Source organism: Fusarium flagelliforme, assembly GCF_020744385.1.
Source record: "Fusarium flagelliforme strain FIESC 12 MPI-CAGE-AA-0113 chromosome Unknown B0J16scaffold_1, whole genome shotgun sequence".
Lineage (NCBI taxonomy): Eukaryota > Fungi > Ascomycota > Sordariomycetes > Hypocreales > Nectriaceae > Fusarium > Fusarium flagelliforme.
Genome location: NW_025763503.1, coordinates 127915 through 155606, shown reverse-complemented (window position 1 = coordinate 155606; position 27692 = coordinate 127915). Strand labels below are relative to the sequence as shown.

The 27692-nt window shown below is 47.4% G+C and overlaps 11 protein-coding genes across 11 annotated transcripts; 4 read left to right on the top strand and 7 right to left on the bottom strand.

The window, feature by feature from the left end:
- Positions 1-243: 243 nt before the first annotated feature.
- On the bottom strand, positions 244-1051 carry B0J16DRAFT_390273 (uncharacterized protein; the record flags this gene model as incomplete). The annotated part of the gene is made up of 2 exons (XM_046131861.1): positions 557-1051; positions 244-486 (listed from the first exon to the last, which is right to left on the bottom strand). Exons 1-2 carry the CDS (start codon positions 830-832, stop codon positions 244-246), a joined length of 519 nt encoding a protein of 172 aa, XP_045988009.1. The 5' UTR covers positions 833-1051.
- A 1591-nt stretch (positions 1052-2642) lies between these two features.
- B0J16DRAFT_376846 (ankyrin repeat-containing protein) lies at positions 2643-6253 on the bottom strand (the record flags this gene model as incomplete). The annotated part of the gene is made up of 2 exons (XM_046130796.1): positions 2643-3823; positions 3874-6253. The coding sequence occupies 2 exons, from the start codon at positions 6251-6253 to the stop codon at positions 2643-2645; spliced, it is 3561 nt and encodes a 1186-aa protein (XP_045988008.1).
- A 687-nt stretch (positions 6254-6940) lies between these two features.
- On the top strand, positions 6941-9468 carry B0J16DRAFT_312736 (uncharacterized protein; the record flags this gene model as incomplete). Its single annotated transcript, XM_046125066.1, has 2 exons — positions 6941-6974; positions 7034-9468. 2 exons carry the CDS (start codon positions 6941-6943, stop codon positions 9466-9468), a joined length of 2469 nt encoding a protein of 822 aa, XP_045988007.1.
- Positions 9469-9528: 60 nt separating this feature from the next.
- Positions 9529-10689, bottom strand: B0J16DRAFT_325889 (Formate/nitrite transporter-domain-containing protein). Its single transcript, XM_046125925.1, has 2 exons — positions 10013-10689; positions 9529-9963 (listed from the first exon to the last, which is right to left on the bottom strand). The coding sequence occupies exons 1-2, from the start codon at positions 10675-10677 to the stop codon at positions 9645-9647; spliced, it is 984 nt and encodes a 327-aa protein (XP_045988006.1). The 5' UTR covers positions 10678-10689; the 3' UTR covers positions 9529-9644.
- Positions 10690-11199: 510 nt separating this feature from the next.
- On the top strand, positions 11200-12144 carry B0J16DRAFT_312734 (uncharacterized protein; the record flags this gene model as incomplete). Its single annotated transcript, XM_046125065.1, has 1 exon — positions 11200-12144. One exon carries the CDS (start codon positions 11200-11202, stop codon positions 12142-12144), a length of 945 nt encoding a protein of 314 aa, XP_045988005.1.
- A 98-nt stretch (positions 12145-12242) lies between these two features.
- B0J16DRAFT_325887 (SNF2 family N-terminal domain-containing protein) lies at positions 12243-15636 on the bottom strand. Its single transcript, XM_046125924.1, has 11 exons — positions 15381-15636; positions 14700-15313; positions 14544-14639; positions 14292-14491; positions 14207-14240; positions 13977-14154; positions 13051-13922; positions 12818-13003; positions 12611-12761; positions 12473-12562; positions 12243-12425 (listed from the first exon to the last, which is right to left on the bottom strand). Exons 1-11 carry the CDS (start codon positions 15573-15575, stop codon positions 12378-12380), a joined length of 2664 nt encoding a protein of 887 aa, XP_045988004.1. The 5' UTR covers positions 15576-15636; the 3' UTR covers positions 12243-12377.
- A 462-nt stretch (positions 15637-16098) lies between these two features.
- On the top strand, positions 16099-20247 carry B0J16DRAFT_376842 (uncharacterized protein; the record flags this gene model as incomplete). The annotated part of the gene is made up of 7 exons (XM_046130795.1): positions 16099-16164; positions 16216-16432; positions 16480-16908; positions 16976-17569; positions 17631-17742; positions 17786-18061; positions 18123-20247. The coding sequence occupies 7 exons, from the start codon at positions 16099-16101 to the stop codon at positions 20245-20247; spliced, it is 3819 nt and encodes a 1272-aa protein (XP_045988003.1).
- Positions 20248-20310: 63 nt separating this feature from the next.
- B0J16DRAFT_390269 (glycoside hydrolase superfamily) lies at positions 20311-21061 on the bottom strand (the record flags this gene model as incomplete). Its single annotated transcript, XM_046131860.1, has 1 exon — positions 20311-21061. The coding sequence occupies one exon, from the start codon at positions 21059-21061 to the stop codon at positions 20435-20437; it is 627 nt and encodes a 208-aa protein (XP_045988002.1). The 3' UTR covers positions 20311-20434.
- A 725-nt stretch (positions 21062-21786) lies between these two features.
- On the top strand, positions 21787-23261 carry B0J16DRAFT_390267 (riboflavin transporter MCH5; the record flags this gene model as incomplete). The annotated part of the gene is made up of 2 exons (XM_046131859.1): positions 21787-21983; positions 22046-23261. 2 exons carry the CDS (start codon positions 21787-21789, stop codon positions 23259-23261), a joined length of 1413 nt encoding a protein of 470 aa, XP_045988001.1.
- Positions 23251-25664, bottom strand: B0J16DRAFT_325882 (uncharacterized protein). Its single transcript, XM_046125923.1, has 4 exons — positions 25538-25664; positions 24660-25485; positions 24462-24594; positions 23251-24408 (listed from the first exon to the last, which is right to left on the bottom strand). Exons 1-4 carry the CDS (start codon positions 25595-25597, stop codon positions 23460-23462), a joined length of 1968 nt encoding a protein of 655 aa, XP_045988000.1. The 5' UTR covers positions 25598-25664; the 3' UTR covers positions 23251-23459.
- A 253-nt stretch (positions 25665-25917) lies between these two features.
- On the bottom strand, positions 25918-27323 carry B0J16DRAFT_313 (uncharacterized protein). The gene is made up of 3 exons (XM_046125095.1): positions 27242-27323; positions 26355-27177; positions 25918-26303 (listed from the first exon to the last, which is right to left on the bottom strand). Exons 1-3 carry the CDS (start codon positions 27254-27256, stop codon positions 26212-26214), a joined length of 930 nt encoding a protein of 309 aa, XP_045987999.1. The 5' UTR covers positions 27257-27323; the 3' UTR covers positions 25918-26211.
- Positions 27324-27692: the final 369 nt, after the last annotated feature.

Sequence of the window (27692 nt, the reverse complement as noted above, 5' to 3'; positions counted from 1 at the left end):
AAAACGTAGGCTGTTAAAAGACAACACAGTGAGCAGACATTATGTATAGAGACGCGTATAATGAAATTTATTCGGCTATCACATCAGGCCCAAGTTACATTGACTGACCCCTTCTGTAGCACACACAGACCCCAATCGTGAATCGAATTCCAGCTTCTTCAACCAGAAGAATCTCGGTCAGTCTTGATCCTCCACTGACCGGATCCAGGTATGATAAGCTAGACACTGGTGCCAAGCCTTGCACTAAAAGCGAGAACGAGCGCGACGGCCACCAGGAGCAGGCTTATACTTAGCCTTAGAACCCTTCTTAATCTTCCTGAGCCAGCAGTACCCAACTAGAGCAGAGACAATCCAGGCGAAAGCAGAAATGCAAGCGAAAACATAGAGTGCCTTCCATTTGGTACACCAGTCAGCATCCTTGTCGTCGTACTTTGGAAGTGTTTCAACATCTTGAACATTTGCTTTCCCGCATTGTGATTCAGAAGACTGCGTTGACATCAGAATTAGTACCCAAATTATTGCTTGAACGGTATAGGATATCTTGAGTTTGACATACGTAGATTAGCCAGCCGGCCATACCTGCAGAAAGGATCCCCAAAATGGCATCAATGTAATAATTCAGGTGGTTGCTGGAGAAAGGGATAAGCCAGATAACGGCAAAGAATGCAGAGACAGCGGCAACCGCAACCGCATATATGAAACGGCTCAGGTGCCCGAGATCTCGCGATTTGTGTGTTGCGATATATTCGCCAGCGATGCCGACCATGACAACGCCACAAATCAGTTGCGCGATGCGAAGGACGACTGTCACGATCTTGGATCCGGCTGTCATCTTGACTGGGCGTATGGGATACTGGATGAGTTTGCTCTGGTGATTGATAAAGCGAATGTGAAAGAGATGGTAGGACGGTATGTGCTGTTGTGGCTGCGACGACACAAGATTGTCTGAAGATTGCTTTGACGTCTACTTTATAGTGTTCCTAGATAGCCTTGTGTCCTTTAACGTTGAACTACCTCTCCAAATCAGATATTTTGAGACCGCAACGGCAGCTAGGTCTGGAAACGAGACCCGCAACAGTAGGCTCTGTGGCTACAGCCTCGTCACACATCCCATGTCGTCTCCAGAGCCTCGTTCTGGCCTCCACAACATCTCGTGCATGTTGGCTGACCACAATATTGCTCTAATCGGCCCGTCGTTGGCAGCCGCGGCCGACATGATTTCATTTACCTTTGGATAGTATTGTCAATTATCAGGCTGGCAATAAAGATTACACGTTCATATTGGCTGCACAGACCCAATACGACGTATCAAGAGGGCAGAGTATGTTCTGAGTCACTCATCGGAGGCTCTGCTCAGTGCACAGCCTACCTGAAGAATTCCAGATCAATGCCCACCAACTGTAGGTAAAACCTTTACGATGGTGTAACATCAAAGGGTTACACAGTTGGTAACAAACGCATTCACGGCTTCGCCGCGTCGGTTTAAGGTTGTCAATATTCTGCAGGTGGTCAGACGACGTGTGACAAGTGTTGACTAAATACGAGAATGATAGCGAGAACGCTTTTCGTTGCATGGGATTAAGGTAATGGTAAGGTCACATCGGGCATGCGTGAGGCTGAGAGGGCACATGGTTGGAGTTGAGTGGGTGTGTTGATATGATGGCGTAGAATTGCGATTGGTGGATATGATTTTTGGCGCGGGGATGAGGCTCGGTAAAGATACATGTCCAAGAAGTCCCTACCTTCTTACATGTTGTTGAGTGGTGTGATGACTTTGTGACAAAAAAAAAACAATATTCGACCCGACCTACATGATCCTGCCCGAATAGTGGCGGTTCCATGCTCCCGAGCTCAACCTCAGAGTCTCCGCCCGGCTGCTGTGTGACGCCACAACCCTACAGTAATGCAAGACCTTTCAGCAGAAGAAAGAATGTCCAAATCACTGCCAAGAACGAACTTCTCAAATTTTCTATTTGGGGTCCGAAAAGGCCAATGAGGCCTACTCCTTATAACGTGAGATGCATGCGTATTTCACTAAGGGTTGGGGGCGGATAGGACCCGGAAATGCAACATCCCGCTGGGCAAAGAGTGAAATGATAACCCGATAGTGTTCGGTATTAAAACAGAGGCAAACAAATTGCGGCGCATGTTAAATTGTAATCACAAAACAAACAGTAATTGTCACTTTGCTCGATAGTGGTAGGCTGAACCCAGTAAATCCTGTAATCTTCCAACTCGGTCCTTTGCGCTACATCCTTCAGCTCAATCTCCACACTACCTAAATACGCCCGTAACCATGGGTATTAGATCTATCGGTTGAGTTATATGTGTCAATGATCAGCTTATCGTCCAACAGACAAAAGAAAACAAGACAGCTATCGAGGCCTGATTAATGTATTATAGAAACTTCGAATAGTCCCTGAAATATGATGAAAAATATCACTGTTATTATCCCGGAGGTAACGAGCGGTACAACTGTGACTGTCGTTGGCTTGATTTCGATGACACTGGCTATCACCGATTGACTGAGGTTAAAACAGGCAGTGTCCTCAAGATCATGACGTGGAATAGGTTAAAGACTTATTATACTATGGTAAAGACTGTTTGTAAAAGGCACCCCGCTCTTCGATCCACCTCTCATCTTATCTAGAGTACGCCTTCTTCGTTGCAAGAGCATTCGCGTTCAGTCTGTTCTTCTTCTTCTGAAACTCCAGGTTATCCTTATTGCGTAGCTCCTGGATATGTAGTTTTTGCTTTTCCTGGAGTTGTTTCTGCTGCGCCGCCCTAGCCTTGGACTGATCTGTGTGACGCTGAGCTGCAATGAGCGTAGCTTGCTTCCTCTCAAGAGCAGCCTGTTGCTGCTTTGCCACCTGCGCGCCCTGTGTCATCTTGGTTTGATGGCTCACCACTGATTGATCCATTTTCTGCTGGTGCGAGTGATGGTCGATATCAGCCTTGAGCTGAGCTTCTTCCCGTTGCCGATTGAGCTTTCGCTCATGTTCCATGTCTTTGAGTCTCTGCTTCTCCTCCTCAGTGCGGCGTCTGTCTTCAGCTTCTTGGAGATGTTTAGGCATTCCTGTCGCTCCGTGCAGCTGTACAAAATCAATCTGATCAAGACCGGGCTCTGCGTAAAAGCGATCAACGCACTGGACCTGATGGAAGAGTGACATCAAACTATCAATTTCTGCAGGGTCGCCAGAGTACCAGCCATGCTGTAGATACATGGTTGGAGAGAAAGAGCATTTGCTTCCCGTGGCAGCATCAGTGGTAGTAAAGACGTTCCGCTCATCGTTGAGATCCTTCCACATGACAGTATTGAGCAGTGCTGATACTGTCTGGTATGGATGAAGGCTCTTAAGTGCAAGGAACAGGGCGTTTCTGCGGTCATATTGAGCCAGGAAGTTTGCCTTTCCCTTCTCAAGCGCCAGAAATGTATTTTCTAGCTCTGAGAAGTCTTTCGATGCATCACATCGAAGGGACAGTTCCTGAACAGCCGTTCTACCTTCGTGTTCCGGTCTGGTGCTGGGAAAGTTTGGATCATGTTTACCCTTGATCAAAACCTCCACGACTTTGGAGTGTAGGTTCCGTGCTGCCTCGTGGAGACTGCCGTCATTGACCCTGGAGTTTGCTTTAACAAGTCGCTTAGCAATGTCCGCATTGCCTGACTGAGATGAATAGTACAGAGCCGAGCAATTGAAGACATCCCTGCTGTCTGGGTTTGCACCGGCCTCGAGCAGCTTGGCCACCACGTCACTACGCTGGTGATGCGTAGCTACGATCAAGGGTGAAGATCGCGAGATAGACGTGGCAGTGTTCAAGTCGACTAATACTAGTTAGCTATCGCATTCAATAATAATGGCGATCTAGTCGTACCTTTTGCATCAATAAGTTTCGCGATGGCTTTGATGCCAATATTGTCATCCTTCTGTGGACACAGCGCCCAATGCAGAATTGTGATATCCTCGGGCTCGGCCTCCTTGTCGTCGAATATCTTACAGCTGAACCTGGCTTCCGCATAGCAACCAAGCTTCACCAGTCGCTTTACCAAAGCCTCGGACCGAGGATGGGTCGACATGCAGGCAGCGAGCGGTGGAAGACCACTCGGCAAAACCCTATTCCTATCGAACCCCGTGCCTTTCTCCTCAACTAAGACGTCAAGGATAGCCAATACTGTTGCTTCGTCAAGCCGATAGGTAATAGCTGCCATGAATGACTGTACCACAGTTTCTTCTGTGGTGTCCATGCCGATCAGTCTTCTCAGCACAGAGACCGAACCACCCTCGATGGCGCGCTTGAGCGGTTCCCCATTCTTATAGTTAACGTCTGCTGTCGAACGAACATCGAATATTGTATCAATGATATCTTCCGACGCGTTGACAGTTGCACATGCCGTTATAGCTGCAAGAAGGAACTCGTTGACGGCTCGGACGCTACATCTACTAACGAGTTCCTCAATCATTTCCAGATGCTCGCTAGAATGCCACTCATTCGACTGCTGTACGAGGTCACTTAGAGCGTCATCGAAAGCCTCATCATCGACGAAGTCCATAAGTAATGACACAGCCTGATGTTCACAGTGCTTGACTGCTTCTCTGAACGCGGCGTTCAAGGCGGGACCTGACGCGCCACGTACCAAGAGAGCTTGGACCATAGTTAGACCAGCAGGGGACATCCATTTGGGGTTTGCAGACGCCAAGGTAGCCAGTGCTGTGGAGAATACCGCCTTTGTACTCTCGTCGGACGATAGCTCGTGGAGTATTTCCAGCCGAAGGCTCTTGGCTGCTGCGACGATGGCTGCTTCTCGGAGGCGATCGAGAAGACCAACATCCACCTGATCATCACCAGTCTTACTGTTCAGAATCGTTTGCACAATTTGACCTCGCAGATCTGCCACGACCAAGTCCATTGCAGATCCCAACGCCACAATCAGAGTTTCTGGCGAAGGTTTTTGTTGTAAAAGCAGATCAAGCAGTTCGGTGCGCCCTTGGGACACGACGAGTGCTAAGCACCGCCCGTCGAACAGATTTATGTCGGCCTTGCCTTGTTGTAGAAGTAGATTGATAAGCTCCTTTTGCCTTGTTTCTTCTTCTGGTCTTATGTCTCTGCCCAGAACCTGGATAAGGGTCTGCGTGCAGACAGAGACATCAAGGGCGCCGGTAGCCAAAAGCATAGTGGTCATCTCGTAACAGATATTGATATCTGAGAGCTTTGCAGCGTGTGTTATCGCTGACCGGAGTAATTCCTCATCTGGATTGCTCTGTAGCGCGACCTGTAAGAGCTCGGGGCGACCGCTTTGTACAGCGGACAATAGCCATGGGCCGGCGTCATCGTGTACTGTTGCGCCGTGCTTTGCAAGGGTTCGGGCTAAACTCAATTGATCCTTCTGTAGTGCGTCGCGAAGGACCGTATTCATGTTTGGACCTTTCGCTCCCGAAGAGAGCAGTACATCGATAATTCGATATTGCTCCAGGCCATACGCCTCTGCTAGGGCAGTATCCATTAGCAAAGGATAGTTCCTCATGCCAGGACTACCGGAGATAGTCTCTGCGATTGCTTCGTAGCCGTCACGAATTGTTGACATCAAGGCAGCTGCTTGATCAAAGCCAACGTCAGCCCCATTCTGGAGCAGAATCTGGGCTTTGAACCAAAACCCTAATTTCGCAGCCTGTACAAGACCTGTGTTGAGGCAGTTCTGGCATACTCCATTTCCGTCTCTGGTAAGAGTCTCGATCATCTCGTCGGAGCCTTTCTCAATGGCGGTTTGAAATGGCTGGCATAGCTTGGACATATCAGCGCCACGCTCAAGCAGCATGTATGTTTTGAGTGTATCGCCAAGATTGATGGCAATCGGCAGAGCTTCATTCAGTGAGATTTGGTCGGCCTTCTGAGCCATGCAGTAGATGATGGGATCAGAGCAAGTGCGAAGAGCTTGTTCCAAAACGTGACTTCGAATGTCTACTTGGTCTTTGCCAACAATTGACTTCCAGAGGTTGGTGCTCTTGAAACGGGCTATGGAAACATTGGCTTTGTAGGTAAACAGAGCATGTACCAAGCCGGGAGTAGCATCAAGGATGATTCCTTGAGCGATCTTGGCAAGAACACCATTGGCATCCTTATAACTATAACCGACCCCATCGCTTTTATTCACCTCAGCTTTGTACTCTGACATCAGCTGTTGGGCTCGATTATGGTCGTGAGTGCCTGGAGGAGACAGGGTTGTAGAGACAGTAGAAAGGCGTTCTGGTAGGGACATGGTCAAGGCCTTGTCTTTTTATGACTGGTTGATAGAGAGTCGTTATTGATGACTTGAGTAACACAAAAGTGTAACGAAGGGTTGGTTGAAAGAGTTAACCAAGCTCTGTCAGGATGTGATGGGATAAGAGCGAAAGACGTTAGTATTATGGGCAAAGGCAGAACCCATTTCAGAAAGGAAACATAATAATGGGTTCGATATCTTGGATGTGGGAAGGGCTGTAGTACCGGAAGCCAAATCGTCTGCGTTTGCGGCTGAAATTGGGGGCGGGTTGAATTCTTTGTGTCAAGGTCGGCTCTAGTTGAGGCGCGTTGCATTGCATGAAAATATCTAAACGCGTATTGATAAGTAAACCCTCGTATCCCCGCCCCCCAGACATGTCCTACACCACTCTGCGACTACAAGTCGACGAAGTACCTAATCAGGCTGTGAACCTGTCTACAATCATGAGACCACAGCCGCTCCATTTTAGGGTCTTGATGGTGTGTAAGATGAGATGCTGTGCCACATTGAAATTCGGAGCCTGATTTTCGACAAACACTGAGTGCTCATCGTGTAGAATTATCGCCACAGGCTATTTGAGGCATTATTTTTCCACGGAACAAAGTATTCTAGACCTTTGTATCACCTACCTACCTTTCTAAACCAGCGATTTCCTCTACTACAATTCATTTTGTCTCATCAACAATGACAACCATGATTCAATCCATGGCGGATACTGGTCAGTAAACGGTCCCCCTGTGCTATTCTTTTTGTAGACCTCTAACAGTTGAGGCTTAGGTAGCGTCGTTCCAGGCTCTGCGGAGTTCATGTTTACAGTCCTGCAGGGCCGAGGCCTTGGCTGTGGACACTTTCCCAGATACAGCACCAAAGACACCAAACAACCAGATGTTCAATTTCCATCTCGTCTTGGCTTTTTCCAACACACAGAATCGGAAACCCGTATCAGCATTCTTGATACCGAAAAGCTCTGCTTATCATGTCTTCGTCAGGTTGTACCGAATGGTTACAACTTCTGGTCTGTCCTTAGCAGTGGCCAAGGTGATGATCTTGGCTCTACCCATTCACAAGCCCCTTCATTATTGGGGAACTATCCTCCTTTTGTCCAGGCTGGGACAGAGAAATTTCCTGAACCAGTGATACTTCCTATTCCGGATGTTCCACACGCTAAAGATGCCTGGGAATGGTTGAAGAATGAGCAAAAGCCTTTCTTTTTTGACCATCTGCATCTCACAAAACGGTTGACAGTCTCGGTCAAACGGGCTGCTGAACGAGACTTCCATATTGCATCCGCTCATGGAATTTCGTTTTACCAAAGAGAGCTTCCTGGGCGGTCGGGCCGCAAAAATAAAGTTGGAAGCTCTACTGGGCGCAGGGCAGTCCGCCGGGGGCCATCATCGAGCAGAACGCCAGATCCAGTACTCCAAACTACTGGTGAAGACAGTCCAAGCTCACTTCACGATATAGTCACGCCGCCACAGGCCGCAGACACAGCAAAGAGCAGTTCCAATGTTAACGGAACAAATGCCAATGTCTCCACCGGGTCGCGTTCGCGTTCGAAGAAGAAAGCTCCTCCAAGGGTTAAAGGGTCTCGCACTTCTAGTATGAAGTCGATCCAGTCAAACACTGCTTCAATTGAGAAGACGGTCCAAAGGCTGGAAACCAAAACTGAGCCGGCTCCCACACCACCTTCCGATATGTGTTCGCCTAGCACTGGTAACATGCCACGACTTGGTGAAGATGTTTTACACGACTCACCCATCTATAATTTTACTTCCTTTGGAGAATCTACCGGCAAAAGGTCATCACCACATCCAAAAGTTGACGACAAGTCGACTCCAACAGTTGGTTTCAACAGCGTTACATTGGCAGCCGAGATCCTGTCCAAAAAGTCCAAATCTGCACCGACCACTGGAGCCTCTCTTCGTACCAAGAATTGGAGTCGACATACATTGACTGGATTTGAAACGCCTGCCAGCTCACCAAAGATTGATCATGAAGCTCCCAAGGGCAGGTCTGTATCCACTAAGGAGCAGAAGACTGGAAGAAGCAAGAACCCGAAGAAAACTGACATGGTCAAGAAGCCAAAGTCAAGGGAACAGAAGGACTCAGAGAGCAGACAGAGTGTTAAGCAAAGCACTGAAAATAGCAGTGTTGCCAATACTCGATCTGCTAGAGTTTCGTCCAATCCAATTGAAAATGGGCTTCCACCGCAGAAAAAGCCAGGGCATCAACCAAAGTCCACCCGAAGGTTCCCGGAACCTATTGAATCTAGAGTCATGGGTCACAAATCCAAACAACCGAAGGAAATAATTCCACTAAGCAACACCCGTCGACATGTTCAGAAGAATGCATCGGATTCCAGGTTTAGGCTTGGTCGGGATCCCAGCGGTCACTACCCTAGAGCCAAGCACAGCCACAACAATCATTTTGGCAAGATGAATGGCCGCGGTATTGGTCATAATAGTCATAATTCTCATGCCGGACGGAATCATACAAGCGGTCGTTTTCTTCAGAAGCCTGATGGACAACCTCCAAGCGTTTCTCACATTCATGTTCATCAAGTGGGATCTCAGGAGTCTTCAGACCCCAGTCACGCAAGTTCTTTTCCTCAACCGGACATTCGTGTTGTGAACACGGACTACATGGACAGTCCCTTCATAACACCGCTTGACCAGAAGAGCGATGAAGAGGAATCTAGCAGTAGCGCAGATTCGTCTGCACCCGACCACCATAACCTCGATGTACCCTCGGACTCTGACTCTGGAAGTGAGTCTAAACCTGACTCCGATGACACAAGCTCTGAAAAGGCTTCCGATTCTGACCGTGATACGGATGAGGTTAATACCGAAAATTCATCTTCGGATGGTGATGAAGCAGCGACTGACAGCGGGAAATCCGAGTCAGATGGTCATTCTACGGATCCTGAAACGGATCGTGAGGATTCAGAAGTCTCTAGTGACGATGATCAGCACTCGCAGTCTGCTTCAAGTCAATCTGACGATCAAACCAGCGACCAAGACGACGAGAGTAGTTCTGGCGACGATGATCAAAATTCAGATATCGAGACACAAAGTGAATCTTCTGATCAAGGTAATGAGAGTAGCGATCGCAGTCTCTCAGAAATGGATGATCGAAGTTATGGGACCAGTGGCGACGATGAGAGCGACAGGCACTCGTTTAGCGATAGATATGATAGCGACGGGAGCTCGTAGGTCTAATTGGAGATAAATTAATTGTAGTTTAGTGAAATAAAGGAATCTAATTCTGACGGTCGTGGATCTAAAGATGGTCGCAAAGCGTGCTCAACAAAAAATATGTCTTCATCCAATGGATGTAAACATACTCTATCGTAGCTGAAGGATCACAGCCTTCATCCTCATCATGTTCCTCATACCATACTATCGTTCCTTCGCCTTCTGCCATTCTCTGTCGAGACAGCCTGTCCATTTGTTCCATGACCGTTCGTATCCCTCTTCTTATTCTCACCACTCAACGGCTGCCCAGTCTTTGTAGCCAGAGTATCATCCCGTCCATACAAGAACCACAGAAATGCGCCCGTCATAAGTGCGCCACCTACAATATTTCCCAATGTGACAGGAATGATAGACATGTAGATAAACTTGCCAACGCCGAAATTGGTCCCGTAGAACATGCCAATTGGGACCAAGAAGAAATTAGCGACAGAATGCTGATAGCCCAACGCGACGCTAAAAGGGATGTCAGTAGTTAATCTCAACGACAAGACCTGAAACTTACAAGGCCCAGATTGGTATCCAAATGCCAACAATCTTGGAGAAATTGTCCTTGCCGCTCATCGCCAGATAAACTGCCAATCCAACGAGCCAATTGCAGCCTATTCCTCTCGTGAAACTGTACCCCCAACCAACATTGACTCTCATCTCAGCTTGTGTAACCGCATAAGATGACATAGCGTCAGTGTTTAAGGTATCACTCCACCAAGCTAAAACACCAGCAAAGAACAAACACCCCGCCAGATTGAACACATAACTGACAATCCAGTTCCTCAAAAGATCATAAACGCTTGTCTTTCTTTGCAGAGTGGTATACGTCATAACCGTCATATTACTCGTCACCAGTTCGACATTGGTGAGAATAACGAGGACGAAGCCGATGGGGAACGTGAATGCTGCGAGAAGGGTTATGAGCGATGGATTCGCTTCGCGCTGTTGTGGTGCGCCGCCTGCGATGACGAGATCGAAGAGGGAACCCAGAGAAATGAAGATCCCGCCAAAGAAGGATTTGACTATGAGGTCTAACCAGGGGAGCTTGGCTTTGGCGATGCCGGCTTGGGTGATCAGTTTACATGTTTCTGGTGGAGAATGGGCGTCGACCTTTTCCATAGAGACATGGGGTTGGCGCTGGTCTGTGTCGGACATTTTGTCGCGGTGGTTGGAAGACATTTTTTATGCGAGTTCTTGGAAAATGATTTACTGAAATCTTGAGGCGGATAATTTATATTTACTACTAAAGACGATGACGATTTGTTGATGGCACTAGGTGTGTTGAGTTTTACTTTCTCCTCGGCATATCCGGCATTCATTCCAGGGATCAACATGAATCATAGAGATTTACGGAGTGCTACCGAATTTCCAGACTACAAATTTGTTAGTTCAAGTATGACGCAGTTGCATTTTTGACGTGTTGATGATGTTATGGTGGGTAATTTGCAGAGAAGTGGACCTCAAACGAGATATACTTATATTATTAACCGTTTAAGGTTAATATAAATTTAATCACAACAGTGTTATTTTATTTTTTTTCTTCTTATATTAGGACTAGACCATATAGTTAAGAGCTAGGCGTTCAGACAGTTTACCATTAAGTGCATACCTTAGTCCTAGGTACTCAGCGCGATATTTGTTGAATGTAGCTGTAACTGTATTCACTTTGTAATTTACAGCGAGGCAGCAACTATTAGCGGAATGTCCTTTCATGGTTTCTCGGATTCGTGTCTCCTAGATCTGGAGCTCATGTATCACTACACAACAAAAACGTGCATGACGCCCCCGCACGTGTTAGATCAGTCTGTATTCAGGGACGAGGTGCCACGTGTTGCACTCCGGTATCCGTACCTTATGCATCAGCTACTTGCCCTGTCAGCATTCCATTGTGCCTATCTGCAGCCAGATTCTCGCCAGAGGTATGTTTTACATGGCTCAGAGCACCAAACACAAGCCATCGTCGGCATGCGATCAGCCCTTGAAAGAAGGATTGCCGAAGAAATAAGTTTCGCCCTCTTCATGACTTCGGCCATGCTTATGACGGGCAGCTTCGCCTCCCACCTAAAGTACCAACACAGCGAGCCCTTATCGCCGTTGGCTGGGTTGCTCGAGATTATGACCCTAACTCGAGGCCTGTCTGCAATCAGGACTACTGCGCTTGCTGAATTGAGATTCAACGTATTGGATAAGCTGAAACAGAACGATTGCTCTCAACCCGACTGTAAAACAAACGACGTTCTCAAAACGCAGCTGAGTATTCTTCAGTCCCGACTCTCCAGTCTGACTGATGTCGACGATGCTGCCAAAGCTGTGGTGAAGGCAGGCGCGCAGTCGATACTGGACTGCATGGACACAACCAAAACACCGGGGACCTCAATGAGCAGCGAGATACATCTTATCTTTACGTGGTTGACTAGACTGTCTGGTGACTTCTTCAGTCTGTTACAAGCGCAACACCCCGGGTCTTTGGTAGTGCTTCTGTATTATGTAGTCGCCCTACAGGAAGCGGAGTCACAATGCTGGATTTTGGAAGGCTGGAGCGCTCAGCTAACAATAAGCATCGCGGGCTTACTTACTGCGCCTTGGACTGAGCTAGCACAGTGGGCGATGGATGAGTTAAGGCACTCACAGGGCACGACTTCGTAACAATGTGTCATAGCAAACAATTAGTTGGGCTTCTGTTGATATCTTTGCCAGACGGAAGCCTCTCGATGAGTATTGAAGATCAAAGTTTAGATATCCGTGACAGCGTTTATGTCCATAGGTAATATCATGCTCAGACCGCAGAGGGTATCTCTCCTTAGTGAGACAGTTTATTGAATAAGTAACCTTGTTATACTCTAAAACTTAAATATAAATCCAAACTTCATAATACTCAATTAAAGATTGGCTTTCCATTCATTGGGGTCGATGGTAAATTTGAAACGCTGCATAGGTTTAGTAATGCTCACGGCTCTATAGAGTTAAATCTTACATCCAAGTTCGTGTCAGACTCGTTGGTGTCTTTTTCCTGCATTGATAGCTTGATGATCCGAGTTTTCTTTTGCTGGAGCTTGACTATAGACTTTTCGGGGTTAGCTAATTCGAAAAGAGGAAACTTTCATAGTGCTACCTGCTCCACAGATCCTTCCGTTATGTACTTGAAGACGGTAACTGGTCGTGTTTGTCCCATCCTGACCACTCGAGCGATAGCTTGTTCTTCAATTGTTGGGTTCCATTGCGGTTCGACGATGTGAACTTGGTTTGCTTCTGTGAGGGTGAGGCTGAAGTACCATTAGTGTATTGCTACGGGCGAATGGGCTTTCAAGAAAATACTTGCCCTACTGCTCCAGTGTTAATGGATATCAAGAGAACCTTGACAAATGGATCTTGGCGAAATGTTGAGATTAACTCCGTACGGCCAAGCAGAGCGTTACGTCCGTCCACTTGTACGAATCGAATTCCCTCTGATGTCAGCATGGAAGCAAGGATGTCCAAGGTGTCTCTCCAACTAGACAACACAACGCTATCTATTTGTCAGCAGAGTCAAGTTACATAGCCTCCTATGCCTACCTCTTCGAGTTTGCATCCAAGGACGATGTCTTGATGTTATCGACAACTGCAGAAATTTTCGAAGATTGTGCTCTGAAGTTATTGCTGGATACCATAGGGCCACAATTGTTGTTGGGGGGCTCTGGAGAGTCCACATCCATCATCGATCCAGCGGGCGAAGGTGTATCTCGTGGTGAGGCCGCTGCGGATGAACTGTCGATATTTTCTTCCGGTAGGATCCGGCTACACAGAGGACAACTGTCGAGTTCACCAAGTAAGTAATTATCGAGGACGCCTTTGCTACAGAAATCGCAAGCCGGCTCTGCCGATGGACTTCTTGAAATCCCTCTCTTCATCTTAGGGACGGTCAGATGACACGGCCTTTTCTGGGTGGTCGCCTTGATGTCAATTGTTCCGTGGTTGCATACTCTCCGCAGTTTCATGATCGCTGAGAATAGGACATTAGACCTCTTCGAACCCGCTTCCCTACCGGCCATTATGTCAAACTCCTCACGGCACTCGATGAGAATCTTGTTGAATATGGCCTTCTCAGCCTCTGTTGGCGCCACTCCAATCGTGCGTATGTAGGTATCTGGTAGGTTGAGCTTCGTTTGAGTTCTTCTTAGGCAGCAGGCTTTCAGCAAACCTCTCAAGTTTCGAGAAGGGTCAAAGAACTCATGATCTGCATTTGAGCCCTGTCTGAATGGTTTCACAATATGCTCCTCAAATTCCTTGCCATGACCAAATGGTTCAATTCGAAGAAACTGCAAGAGCGATCGGAGATCATCGAGGGTGTTCTGTATAGGCGTGCCCGTAAGACACCATCGAGTTCCACTTCGAAGAGCGACAACGGCTTTATGTATCTTCGTGGAAGGGTTGCGTATGTGATGGGCCACACTGCGTGTTAGTAATATTGGAGACAGACTCGGGTGGTTGGACAAGTTACCTTCATCGAGTACGATCCTTGACCACACAACAGAACTCAAGATCCTGCCACCATTGCTGTCTTTTTCAACCGTGTGATAAGTCGTTAGAACTATATCACTGCTAATAAGAGGCTTCGCATTTCTGGCTCTCCCCTGGCCGTGGAAAATCTCAACCTGGAATGTCTGCGGCTGGAATCGCCTGGATGTTGTTAGTTGCATCAACCCGGGCTGTGTTTGCGAGATATACGTACTGCTCAATCTCATTCTTCCAGACATCCATTATCTCTTTAATATTGTTAGCGGGAGTGAAGAAGTAAGATCGGTGAGCCGGCTTACGTCGAGATGGCAGAACAACGAGTGTGGAGTTTGACCGTTCTGGTTCATTTTCCCCACTTGCACTCGCCGTGCAGCTTGGGTAAGGGTCTTCCAGTTGCTTTGAGCAGAGGATCGCCGTCAGCATAGTTAGCGTTTTGCCGAGGCCCATGACATCTGCCAGTATCCCGCCCAGCCCTGTTTTCCCAGAGTTCAACAAAAGGCTATAAAGTCAGCTTGGCTTCGATATCGGCAAGGATGGAAGGAAAGAAATACCAGTGATCGATAGTCATGAACATCCTTTTGTTCATCTGCTCAGCTACGTCCAGCTCCTCCCGTCCGAGTATGAATTCCACTCCTTGGAACTGATGCCTAGTAGAAGTTCAGGTCAGCTTCGTTGTAGCTCGCGGACGGATCTCACATGATAAATACTCTTTGAGCTGGGTTCCAAGCAGATATCGGTCAAGCATCGCCTGTAGAAATTCTCGGTGGCACCCTTTTGTATTAATATACTCAGACCAATCGTCCAGGCTTTCCATGACCTCGTCAACCACTCGAGATGTACCAGATGTGGCATCCTCAGACCTCGCGCCCACTAGGTCCCTTAGGTCTGTCTTTTCAGCGCTAGGGTAAAAGAACTGGGGATTGATATAAGGAACATCCGGTTCCAGAAAGACAGGGTGTTGGAGGTAGGAAGATATTTCGGACAATGCTTGGTCAACTTCGTCCATCTGGTGCTTCGGGCCATAGACATTGATCGTGGCTTGAATTATCGACTTTTTGGATTTAATCCGTTTCCCAGAGAGAACGTTAACACTAATCACAGCTGAAAAGGATACCTGTGGGACTTTCCTCTTAATATAAGTTAGAATGGATCCCGTATTCTCATCAAGAACCGATCGCTGTTTTATCTTTAAAAGGCGATCGGATTTCACGTAGGAAGCCCCAGAATGAACCTTTACATCCATTAAACAATATCTGTCCCATGGCTGTGTTGATTTGGGCATTTTAGTGTCATAGGTGAGTGATATATATGCCTCGCATAACTAGCAGCAAATCATCAACATAAGTCCTCATATCATATTCGATAGAAAAAGCCCAGCTATGACTTACCGTGCCGTAGCATATATTTTGTTGGACAGGATTCTGCTCGGCCTCGGGGGACGTCGAGTCTAAGTCCATGCCAGAGTCAGAACAACGCGCAGAACTGCATATGGCCGAGTCGGCGTTTTCCCATCCCAACCGTTTTGGTGAATTACCATCCTCAGTGTCATTTTCGTAACAAAGCCGCCTTTTCAAGTGGCCCATTATGCTGTAGGATCGGTGTTGCGTTTGCCGAGCAATTAAGTTATTGACGGTTTGACATGGAAGAGAAAGACAGCGGTCAGACTGCTTAAAGCCCGGCCAACCATTTTCAAGCCAATTTCGCCCAACTAGGCTGTGCATGCGGCGTAGCCTCGATCCTTGTAATATCAATGACTTCTGACTGGTTCTTCCCGCTGCATGGAACAAAAGATCTGCCTGAGGCGGAAATTAAGGCTGACAGACACTGGGCGCTTAGCTATTAAATCCATGACCAAGCCACCAGTGGTCGGACCATACGGATATCTATCATCGAGCATATACCCACCAAAGTATGGCCTCACCACAGCGACTTAATTTGGAAAGGTCTTTGAACCAATTTAGACGTGAGCTCACCGACGATCAAAAGAAAGACATCAGCGGTGCGAATCGGACAGCCATCAATCATGAGATCCAGAAGATACAAGCCAAGCTTGGGCGCCAGGGCAGCCTCTGTAGGCTGAGTAGAATCAACAGGTTCCTTGACGCGATGGAACAGATTGAGAAACTTGTATCGATATTTCTCAACGTGAGCGAAGCGGTAGCATTCATTTGGGTGAGTCTGTTCGTTCCCTCTTAGTCAGTTTGTTGTTAATAACCGAATAAGGGTCCTATCAAGCTTGCTCTTATGGCGACTATGGCCTGGAAGGATTGGGTTAAAAAGCTTCTCGACGTTTATGAGGAGATTGCCGATGCTCTTGATGGCCTGGCCTTCTTCCATGGCCTTATCAAGAGTGACGAAAGGTTCAGCCGCATGTTGGAAGATTACTTCTCCGATATTATTCTGCTTCATCGCTCCGTGTTGGACTTTTTCTCTAGACCAGGTTTGTTCGGTCCCCCTACATTTTTATATCACCACTGAAGATTATAGATTGGAAAGGCAAATTCAAATGGGCTTGGGATGACTTCAGACGAGTAGTCAGGCCAACCATCGAGAGCCTGAAAAGGAAGCAAGCAATGCTTTCGGACGATAAGCTTCAGCCGTACGCAATCCTCAAGGAGATCCAAGATTCTGATCAGTACGCAAAGGACCAATTCAAGCAGATCAACTCTGGTCTAGAAGGAGTAATTACTTCCGAGGAGCTAAGAAGACAGAAGATGGAGGAACAGGAGATTAGATCGTTTCTGGAGAGAAAGTTGAACGTTTCTGTGTCGCAGATAAAAAGTCAGCTAGAGGTTCCAGATGCAGTCACTAGCTCTTCTGGTAACTGGATCTTTTCCCATCCATTATTCCAATCTTGGGAGGTCGATGTATCACAACAGGGATGCGTCTTGTTCTTAACGGGGTGTCCTGGTGCTGGTAAGTCTGCGAATTGCCGTTCTAGCCTGATTGTGATTCAAATGCTAATATCGCGTCTGATACACAGGGAAGTCTACTCTAGCAAGAAAAATAATTCACCACTTGAACGAAAAGCGGTCTCAACAGCCCTCATCTCGCTGTTCAATTATTCATTTCTTTTTCAAGCACAACGACGCTGATCGACGGTCAACTCGATCACTGCTCTGCCATATTATCACGCAGATAATCAATGCAGACGACACAATGATGAGATTTGCTTATGACAAATGCTCCTCCATGGACTACCTTGATCTTACTGTTCTCAAGAGCCTGGCCTTGGATTGCTTGTCATCCAAGCGAGATAACGTCATCGTTCTTGATGGTCTGGACGAGGGTATGGATGGCGAGGCTGAACGGGCTATTAAATGGTGTTTAGATGACCTAACCAATACGGTCTCCTCGAGGGGCTGTCATGTTAGACTCTTGATCTGTGGCCAGGAAGATGGGAGGATCGACCCGCTCCTTGCTCCATACCCGAGTATCCGACTCCACGCAGTCGATCTCCATCTGAAGGATATCGAGGACTATTGTGAGGCCCAGGCCACTTCGATTGCTACCAGGTTCCGGCTTTCTTCTGAGGACAAAAGAGGATTGATACAGAAAGTTGTGAAGGCATCAAACGGTATACTCAAATAAATGCACAGAGGGGGTCCCGAAGCAAACATACTAACATATATCGCTAGGGATGTTTCTGTACACAAAGGTAGTGTTGGCAAACCTGGCATTAATGGGCTCAAAAAAAGAGTACAAAGGCGAGCTTATAAACGATAAATTTCCCCGCGACTTGAATGAAGCGTATGTATCTTCCTACCTTGTCATACCCTACTGACCCAGCTAGTTATGAGCATGTTGTCCAACGTGTTATGAGTTCTGCTCAAGCAAGTGCTACGAAGATCCTCGGCTTGTTAGTGTGCGCCGAAAGACCCCTTCGATGGCGCGAGATACAGGCGAGATTTTGCATCGACGCGGAAGAAGCTGTTTGTGATCCAGAAGATCTCCGTGCAGATACATGCAAGCAGCTTTGCAGCTCGCTAGTCGATGCCATAGATTGTGAAATGTTTCCGGGTGTCGAATCCGAACAAACCGTTACGATGATACACGAGACAGCAAGCAAGTATGCTCAAGCCGTTAACTCATTATCAATGGCACCGCTTCATACTAACCTTATGACGCAGGTATCTTGTATACACTGGTACAATCAATCTTATGCAGGAGCATCTTAATATGTCGCTCTTTTGCTGCCGTTATCTTTCTTCAAAGCCATTCCTCGCAATTGACAGCAGCTGCCTCGAACACGTGGTTCAGTCCGGCTACTTCAGCTTTATGGACTACGCCGCGAGTTATTACCGGTCGCATGTCCAGAAGATAGAATCTTTCAACGCGGACACGAATTCAGATTCGAAGGTAGCGACAGTCGAAAAAGCCGCATTGAATCTACAGGGAACCTATTGCAGTACCCACTCCAATAATATAGGCGAGACAAATACCCTTGAAGCAAACCTTGATCCAGCCATACAAGAGAGGGTATCTGCAATACGCAAGATCATCGATAAGCAAAGGGCAATGTTGTCGGAGAATGTAGATTTCCAGACCCTCGAAGGTCCGAAAAGGCACAAGTGCTCCAGACTTCAGTGCTGCAGGTTCTCTGTTGGATATCCGAGCGAGGCCGCTCTCCAACAACACCTCGCGAGCCACGAACGGCCTTTCCGATGCAATGACGGGGCCTGTTTTGCTCACATTCTGGGCTATGCTTCACAGCAAGCATTGACAGACCACACTAGTGCTTTTCACAGTGAGGAGTCACGCTCCGAAGTTACGTTCCCAGTTAGGAAGAAGACTGGAGAAGTGAACTTGATTGACGCTTGTAAAAGTGGGAATCTCAGGGAAGTCAAGTTACTTCACCTTTCAGGAGCTGATCTTGATGTCTCTTCCTCACAAATTATACCTCTGATGGTTGCCTTGAAAGCTGGGCATGGCCACATCTGCAAATACTTCATTGATAGTGGTGTCAATCCTTCCCAGGGATACGACAACATATTTTATTGCGACTCACCCATTTTCCATGCCATCGACAGGAAAGATCTTTGCATGTTGGAACTGTTCCTGTTTGGTCCTCGGGATGTGACCACTACTCTGCCCCATCTTCCAGGCCTTGCTTGGCAGATCCTTAACAAATACCCACCTGCTATATCCCTCTTGCTGAAGATGTCGAGAACAGAGCCATTCTTGGGGCATTCAGAGAGTTTCAATACAGCTATCGCAAACGGGCTAGCTCATCTGTTTGACAGTTGGAGGCATGAAGAAAGGTTCTTCTCAGGCTACCACTCTAACAATACCAAACCCTTACACGAACGGTTTTGCGAGATATTCCCAAGACTTTACGATCATAACGAAACGTTTTCGGTTGATTTTAACTGCCAAGAATACGCAATCTATCAACAAGCTCTGAAACAAGAAAAAGAGTTGCTTCATGATGCGTTGGGCCACAGGAACTATCCCCTTGCTGCATTCCTCATCGATATAGACGTCGAGAAACGGCTACAGATACAGATACAGTATGGACGGGGCAGGAGTCCTCTGCATAGTTTTATCCTCAACAGTTGCGGTGTACCTTGCAATGCTTGTGTCGTCATCGCCCAGCGGCTTTCTAGACTCGATGGTGGTAGATTGGCCAATGCCCCCGATCACGGTGGTCGTACACCAGTACATGACGCAATGATGTACAGCATTCCACTGGAGACGCTGCACGTTTTCTTAGAGTGCGCAGAAGACTTGAATCGCAAAGATGATAAGGGAAAGAGTCCGTTACATTATGTGAAAACGAAGAGAAGTTTGGAAATGCTGTTACAACAAAAAGACGTCGATATCTTCAGCAGAAATCAGGAGGGCGAGACTGTATTTGCGGGACTATGTGACGTGAGAAACAGGAACCTTGTAAAAGGAGATTGGGATCATTCAAACCTGAGTCTCGAGGAGTATGAGAAGTGGGTTATTCCACGGAGGCACCAGATGCTTGAATACCTTCTCGAGGCGGATATGACACTTGCATGGACAGCTGATGAGTCTGATCAAAGGTTAACACCTCTTCACCATGCAATCAAACTGGGGGAAAGACACTGCTCGGTTTCTACGACAGAATTCTTGCTCCAGCTTCCGGAAGTCGAACAAATCCTCCAGGCCTTTTTGGCTACTGGGGTTGAAGGATCTGAAGAAGTACGAGAGTTTGCCCTTGAGAAGAATTTAGAGCATGCATTGGAGGCAATGGATACGCTTGGGTTCGGGCTGCCTTCTAGTTACTAGATACATAAGGTGATTAATTTATTACATATAACAACTATCTACGTATTGATGCTGAAACTTCGTAGGCGCTGCAGCTCCTTATTAAGACATATTTATAGTTCACCCTAATATTAGTCTGTGATTCAGAATGTGGTTAAATGCCTAATAGGTGGTCGGGTCCGTCGCTCTATAAATTCAATTAATAATCCTAACACTTTAAATTCATGCTCTCTAAGTTCCACTGTTCGAGGAACAATTTCAGCGGCCTACCCATTACCTCCTTTTCAAGCTTAATGTCGTTGCGCTGCACAAGGTGTAAAGCCTGTTGAATCTCTGTTGAATTAATATGCGAGTTAACCCAGGGACCAGTGGGTTCATGGTCAATCTCCCAGGACCCCTGAATGTCATACGAAATAATGTTGAACCAGTTGATTGATCGCTCCAGATTCTCAATGTTAAAGTGTTGAGGATACCAGTAGCTGGAGGGTAGTGTCAGAGATACCCCTTTCTTGGACATGCCCTTATCGTTGAGCTGTTTGCGCAGTCGGCCCGTGAAGGTAACGAAGTTCTTGAAGTCTTCTCCACGTCCATTGCGGTCCTTTGGCACAGGGTGTTCCCAGTCGAGATCCAACCCATCAAAGCCATGCGTATTCATCATCTTCATGAGCGATGAGACGAAGGGATCTTGAGCCTGGGTTGATGTAGTAATGTCCCTGAAGTTGATAGCCGCAGGTCCAGGGTCACTGAAGGTCCAGGCGCCAAGTGCAATCCTGACCCTGAGGTGGGGCTGGATGAGTTTCAGGGATTGTATGCATGTAGCCTTCCGTGCGGTCATCGCCAGGAATAAGCCCCAACGTGCTAGGGTTGATAGTGGAAAGGGCGACGTTGATGTGGGTGTAATAGCCAAAGAGAACCTCCTTGGGCAGCAGCCCATAGCCGGTTATTTTAGCTGTCGACCACCCCTCGTAGTAACCGATAACGCGATTCACTAGCGTAGAAGCTACACTGCAAGAAGGCCGGTTGACCGTGCCTTTGTCGCCGCAGAATTCTTCCGTGGTGCCCGAGTATTTGGACGCTGTTGATCATGACTCGGGGCCTCTTTCGCAAGCAGACCTTGGCGACACCGAGCCTAGGCATTTCAGGCACGGACATACGCCGCTTCATTGGACTGCTGAGCATGGGGCTGCAGGCGTGGCTAGGGTTACTTTACGAAGCTGAGGCGGACAAAACGGCTCGGAACAGCGAGGGCATGACACCATGGGACCTTGCTGATCGAATCAGGATCGTCGGTGACGCTAAACTGCGTGCTGCCACAAAAAGCGCAGTCAGGCTTTCGCGTACAGGATTGAAAGGGAGTGTGAACCAAGGAACAGTGCCTATTCTAAATTTCTGCCCCTTGCCTGAGAAGGGGCTTTACGGCAAAGTCGTAATTATGTTTCTAATATACGAAGACATCTTTCACATGTCAATGTAACATAAATAGATACTTATTGGGATTCTCCAATTTAACAACTTATCTGATAACACCCTCAATCTATTAACCTGTTATTCTTTGCGACAATGGGCATTGGAAAAGACTTAAGGAATCCCTCAGACTCTGAGAACGCACAAACGATTTCTAGCCGAGAGAACGAAACTCTGCAGTTTGGAGAAAATACTGCTCATACTTCACTATCTTGCCCCTCGCCAAAAGAAGATAACTTCCCTGAAGGTGACCTGCAGTCATGGCTTGTTGTCTTTGGAGCCTGGTGCGGCCTGTAAGTGATGAATCTATAGTTCCTATTAAAGACTCTGTAATAGTGTGCTAATAATGATTCAGCTTCACGGCCTTGGGCACCACGAATACCATTGCGATATTCCAATCATATATCTCAACGCATCAACTATCCAAATACAGTCACACAACTATCGGATGGGTGTTTTCTGTATATACTTTCCTCGCATATTTCTGCGGTGTCTACATCGGGCCCTTATTCGACAGGTTTGGCCCTAGGTGGCTGATCGTTGCTGGGACACTTGCCATGACCGGGGGTTTTATGCTGTTGAGCATTTGCCGTGGTACGTTCAAGGCCCCCGACATTCACACTCAATCGCTGGGCTCTCTAACACTCAGTGACTCAGAATATTGGCATTTCATGCTTGTATTTGGAGTTCTGAATGGCACAGGCTGTGCACTCCTTAATACCTCTTGTGTCACCGTCGTGGGGCATTTCTTCCACAGACGTCGGGGTCTCGCTACAGGCACTGCTACCGCCGGTGGCTCAGTTGGTGGAGTTGTTTTTCCGCTTCTTCTCCAAAAACTGATATCGTTTTCCACTCTTGGCTGGCCTTGGGCAGTCCGAATCTTGGGGTTTTTGTGCCTTGCCTTGACTGCAATGTCGAATATTTTTGTTCGTACCAGGCTCCCACCTGCTAAGAATAATAGCATTCACCCCGACGTGACTATATTCAAGGAGAAAGCATTTCTTCTCACGACTATCGCTATTTTCCCCATGCAATGTGCTCTCTCTATCGCCATAGCTTACATCAGCTCTTACGCTGTCTCGCAGGGATTCAGCCAGAAGTTCAGCTTTCAGATAGTGGCAATCTTGAATTCCGGATCTTTCTTTGGACGCACATTGGTGGGATGGTGGGCCGATCACATTGGTCCATTCAACGCCAACATTCTGTCCGTTCTTTTATCTATGTTCACATGTTTTGCCATTTGGCTACCATTTGGACATAGCGAGATCGGAATTATATTTCATGCTGTCCTTATCGGGTTTGCGAGTGGGAACAATATCAGTGTTAGTCCTGTCTGCATTGGCAAGCTGTGTCCGACCAGCCACTACGGGCGATATTATGCGACGTGTTTCACGATTGTCAGCATAGCTAATCTGATCGGTAACCCTATTGCTGGAAGGATTCTAACCGCCTGTGAAGGGGATTTCTGGGGACTGATTCTCTTTACTGGAACATTATATACTCTCAGTCTTGTGATGCTTGTCATCACGAAAGGCGTCAGCGTTGGGTGGAAAGTTATGACTGTCTTCTAGCTACTTTGGAATCTGGCTGTATGATGCGAGCCATGCCTGTAAGACCTGTCTCAAGTGGTATGCAGATAAGAACTGATATCTATCGTTATTACGGATATCCATATAGGCGGTCCACCATTTGACAGCAGAAATGTTATGGTTTTCACAGATTGACCCCCAGTATGAATAGCAGCTAGACTTAATTCTGTTTAATATGATTCATCCCGTAAACCAGTCCTCTTTGAGCTGCTGAAGTACCTCTGCTGTTGAGAATCCCGTCTGGCGCTGTATTCTAACCAATAGATATTCCAGACTAGACCGTTGCACCTGTGTGTCAAGACACAATCCTGCCAAGTGAAGTGGCTGTATAAGATGCATCTGCGCGGCTGGAGGGGGTTGGCCAGCCGCACTGCAGATGTCTAGTGCATGCTGCTTAACTTGTTGCGAGATCTGTCGATATATCCGAAGACGGTTTACACCACTCAGAGGACTGTGTAAAATCAATAAAATGCGGGAAAGGTGATACAATGGTAGGGCGACTGCTCCCATAGGATGCGCAATGAACCATCCTTTCATCGGTACGTCAAGGTTCCTAACAGAATTTCCTGGGTTGTTGTTAAGGGCGGCTGGCCCCAGCTGAGGCTGCGAAGCCCCCAAACAGGGCTCGAAAGTATTTGGAAGTGCCGTATACCAATCGCTTAGATATTGGTTCACTTGCCCCCAAAGCTCAGCCCTGATACCTAAGAGGCAGTTGAGGTTAGTACGCTGATGTGCTTGGCAATGCTCTGGTGGCTGCTCATCCACCACGATAGAATCCAGGATTCTGAGAAGGATCCACAGCAACGTTCTGCAAGCGACGGTTTCGGTCATTTTTGGCGAGCTGGAGCGAATGTCACGAGCCAGCGACATCGGAATGAATTGCTCATCCACTAAAGTAAAAGAAAGCCCTGATGCCTGCCAAAGTCGCGTCTCTATAGCACCAAGCTTTGGCTTACTCCGTCCAGCGTATGAGGTAATGTAATCAAAAGAAACAACGCTCCAAAAAGATGCTTTCCAAACTCTCTGAAGACTAGTTTCAGGCACGTCCGGGTAGAGAGAACTATTGGAAGCCATAGCTTCATGCTGTTGTAAAGCTAACTGAAGTAGGTGATGGGCCCCAGCCATGTGCCTATATTGTCATTAATGGGTTTCAGGCAGAGAATATGCCAAGGTCAAGCTCACTGTACCATGCTCGAATGACGACTGTCCATCATCTCATAGGCCAGTAAGATTGGCATTGCAGCCAATAGATCGCTGATACCTTCCGATTCATCTAGGTGCCCTCCAACAGGTATCTCTGATGGCATCGGACGTGCTATGAACAACCTTAGTCGCACCCCTGGCAGCGTAGATTCGTGTCTGTCGATGAGCGTGGCTTACTGATGGATTCTAGAGCTTTGATCATGGAGCGAATGGCTCGATCATAATAGCTTGCAGCCTGGAATGACCAATCCACTGATAAGGTGGCATCGGAATCCAGGGTTGAAGAATGTGTCGCGCTGTCTCTATTGTGTTGGGTCTCCTTGCCTCGGTCAAGATTTGCTAGTTGCCTAGCAGCTACTGCAGCTAGACTGTCCCTTAGCAACCTGCTATGGCATGCTCTTACGGGTACCACATAGCCGAAATATCTTTCTGTATCAAAGATATCTAGCCACGGGCTTATGATTTCCACGAAGCGGCGGATAAGAAGTGGTAGAAGATTGGTCTCGCGGTGATCCTCGTCGGCAACTTCAGGGGTCGCATTCTCTTCACCGTTGCTCGGTGATGTGGGTTCAACTCCAGACGGCGTGGCTGGCTGTGACTCAGTCACACGCTGGGATACTGCAGGGTTGGCTCCACATGCATTGGCCTCAAGTGTGTAATAAACAGCAGGGTCCAAGTCGAAGAACCTATCACCGGAGGTAACCCAGTCTCGAGCGTCACTTGTAGATGCGATATCCAAGCGGGCCTCGGAGTGCACTTCCCCGGCAGAGGTACCAGCTGTTGAGGGGTCTGCGATTGGTGAAATTGTGGGTGGTGACGAGGCCGTAGACGGCATTTCTGTGGACCGGCTGAGGGTAACAGAGAAGCGATCGCCCAAGTCACTTCTGGAGAATTTCTTCTGAAGTCCCGGCCCTTCGTCACGAAATGGCCGCTTGCGTTCATACCCAGGACACTGCTGCGAGTACTTCTCGCAGCGCTGACAGCCTGGCTTCCGTCTGTCACACTAACCAGCGAGCGTGAGACAATAGCGGTAAGGAGGGACGACTCTGACTTACTTTGACTCGGCGATCTCGGCAGCGCCCACAAGAAGACTGGGCGAGATCAGAAGATTGCATGGTTGAGTGTGGTCAAAACTGACGAACCCTTCCCACCAAGCTCGCTCTTGCAGAAAATGGATAAAAGGGACGAAGGTTTTAGATTCTCGACCGGTCATGATAGTCAAGCTCGGTAAGCCCTTAAATCCCAAGGCACCGGGTAGAGTCCGAGCATCGCGCCTCTGTGACCCGCATGGGGTAATAAGATACGAGGTGTTATGTAATGCTATCTTGTGATTAGTTAAATAACGCAGCTACTGTTAGTGGAATCTTAATTTTTTACTGAGTCTTATCTATGCTTAATCTACCAAGAAGGACTAGTAGATACTATTGATAATGACCTTTAATTTCACTTCTTGTTACTGAGCTGCACCTAATTCCTCTTTGCTACAATTGTAACTATAGTGTACTAGACTTCAAACTTACAACCTGAAGCCCGCCCTCAGTTATATGTCCTCCCCCGCTTCAGGGTGAATCCTTTAGAAATCTCTAAAAAAAAAGAAAAGAAGCTTTTTGTATTTATACTTCCTTTTAAAAATAATATTAGAGAATATAAGTTATATAAATTAAAAGCTTATTAGGGAACTTTTAAAGCGTCAATCTGTTTAAATAACTAGATGTCAGGTGTTTTACTTTTATTCTCTCTTGGAAACTACAACTTGATCCTTGATGCGTAATGTAGTCCCTACTGGAACAACATAAGCGTAGCGGCCAAATACAGGTCTATCTGCTTTGAAGTTAGTTACGAGCTATAAGCTTTGCAAGGCCTTGGTCTTACTGGGGGAGGTGCTTGATATCCGTCGATCTCGAGCGAGCAAACCAAAAAGCTGCTGTTCCCTGCAAACGCCCCTGCCCGTAGCCAAATCCGCATTGAGACTGAGGCAGCGGGTGGTATGGCACATGCAGCAAATGAAAGCCTTAGAGCTCTTGTCATAGCTAGATGTGACGACCAATTGCCGCCAGTGATCTTCATCAAAGGCAGGGGTATCATGGCTAACGGCTATGTGGATGTTTGGGCGGAAACGAAGGATAACGTCTTCTGATTGGCAGCTTAGTGGCAGCCGCGATCTTGCTTCCGACTCAGATGACGATGAGGTTATTAGAAATGGAGCCGCATCGGCAAAGCGCACTCTCTGCCCTGGCCTTGCTACCCCAGACTCAAGGTCAGCAGCCCCAGGAACTTCTCGGCTACCGTCCCCTCCAATGAAGAGCAGTCTTATACTTTGACCCAAATGTTTGCTGAAAAAGGAGGCCGGAACCTCCCCCATGTCAATACCTGTAGCCTCCGTTCCAGCAACGTTGACTGTGTAGGTTCTCGATTGGAAACAGCATAAAGGTGACGGTGTAAGGGGAATAGTTATGCAGGATTTCCCTTCAGCCTTGGTGTGTTGAACAGTGAGATTGGACCAATCATCGTGTATGGAAGGCTGAAACAGGGCCAAAGCAAAGTCTTTCTTGATTGTGAGATGTTCAGCAACCTGATTTGGATCGACCGGCTCCTTGATGAGAATATACTGACGGTCAAAGCGGAAACCTTCGCTTGTTACCTCGGCATATGTGACCTCAACTGGCAGAAGGGATTTGATCGGGTAAATGAAAAGCTAGAGTGAAATCAGCATGGACAGTCCCCGGTAATCAGCTCTGTGAAATGGGGAAGAATCTTACACGTTGGATTTCCATGGTTAGCCGCTGAGAAATAAAAAAATGAAATTACTGCGCGGTTGAGCTTCTAGGGTTTCGCTCCTGTCACAACCTGAACAAGATTAATTACATCGTCAGGGCTGCTGTGGCGATCTCGCTGCTTTATACTTGATCGGGTTAGTGATAGCGAGAGACAAGCTAGCCGGGCTTGTGACGAGGAATGGAGTAAAGTTCAACTGATCGTATTAGCTTCAGATCCACCAGGTCGTTGACGTCAGCCCAATTAGTGGCGCATTTCGAGCCAGGGTCTTCAAATTCACGGACTGAAATCTCATGCCGTTGATATGCTACAGTATTGAACACTTGTAGCTTCCTGTCCTACCATAACCCTTGAAAACATAAAATGACTCCTCAACTCGAACATGTGTAAATGCAAGCACTGTATACATATTACCTAGCCACTAATGGCCGGTGA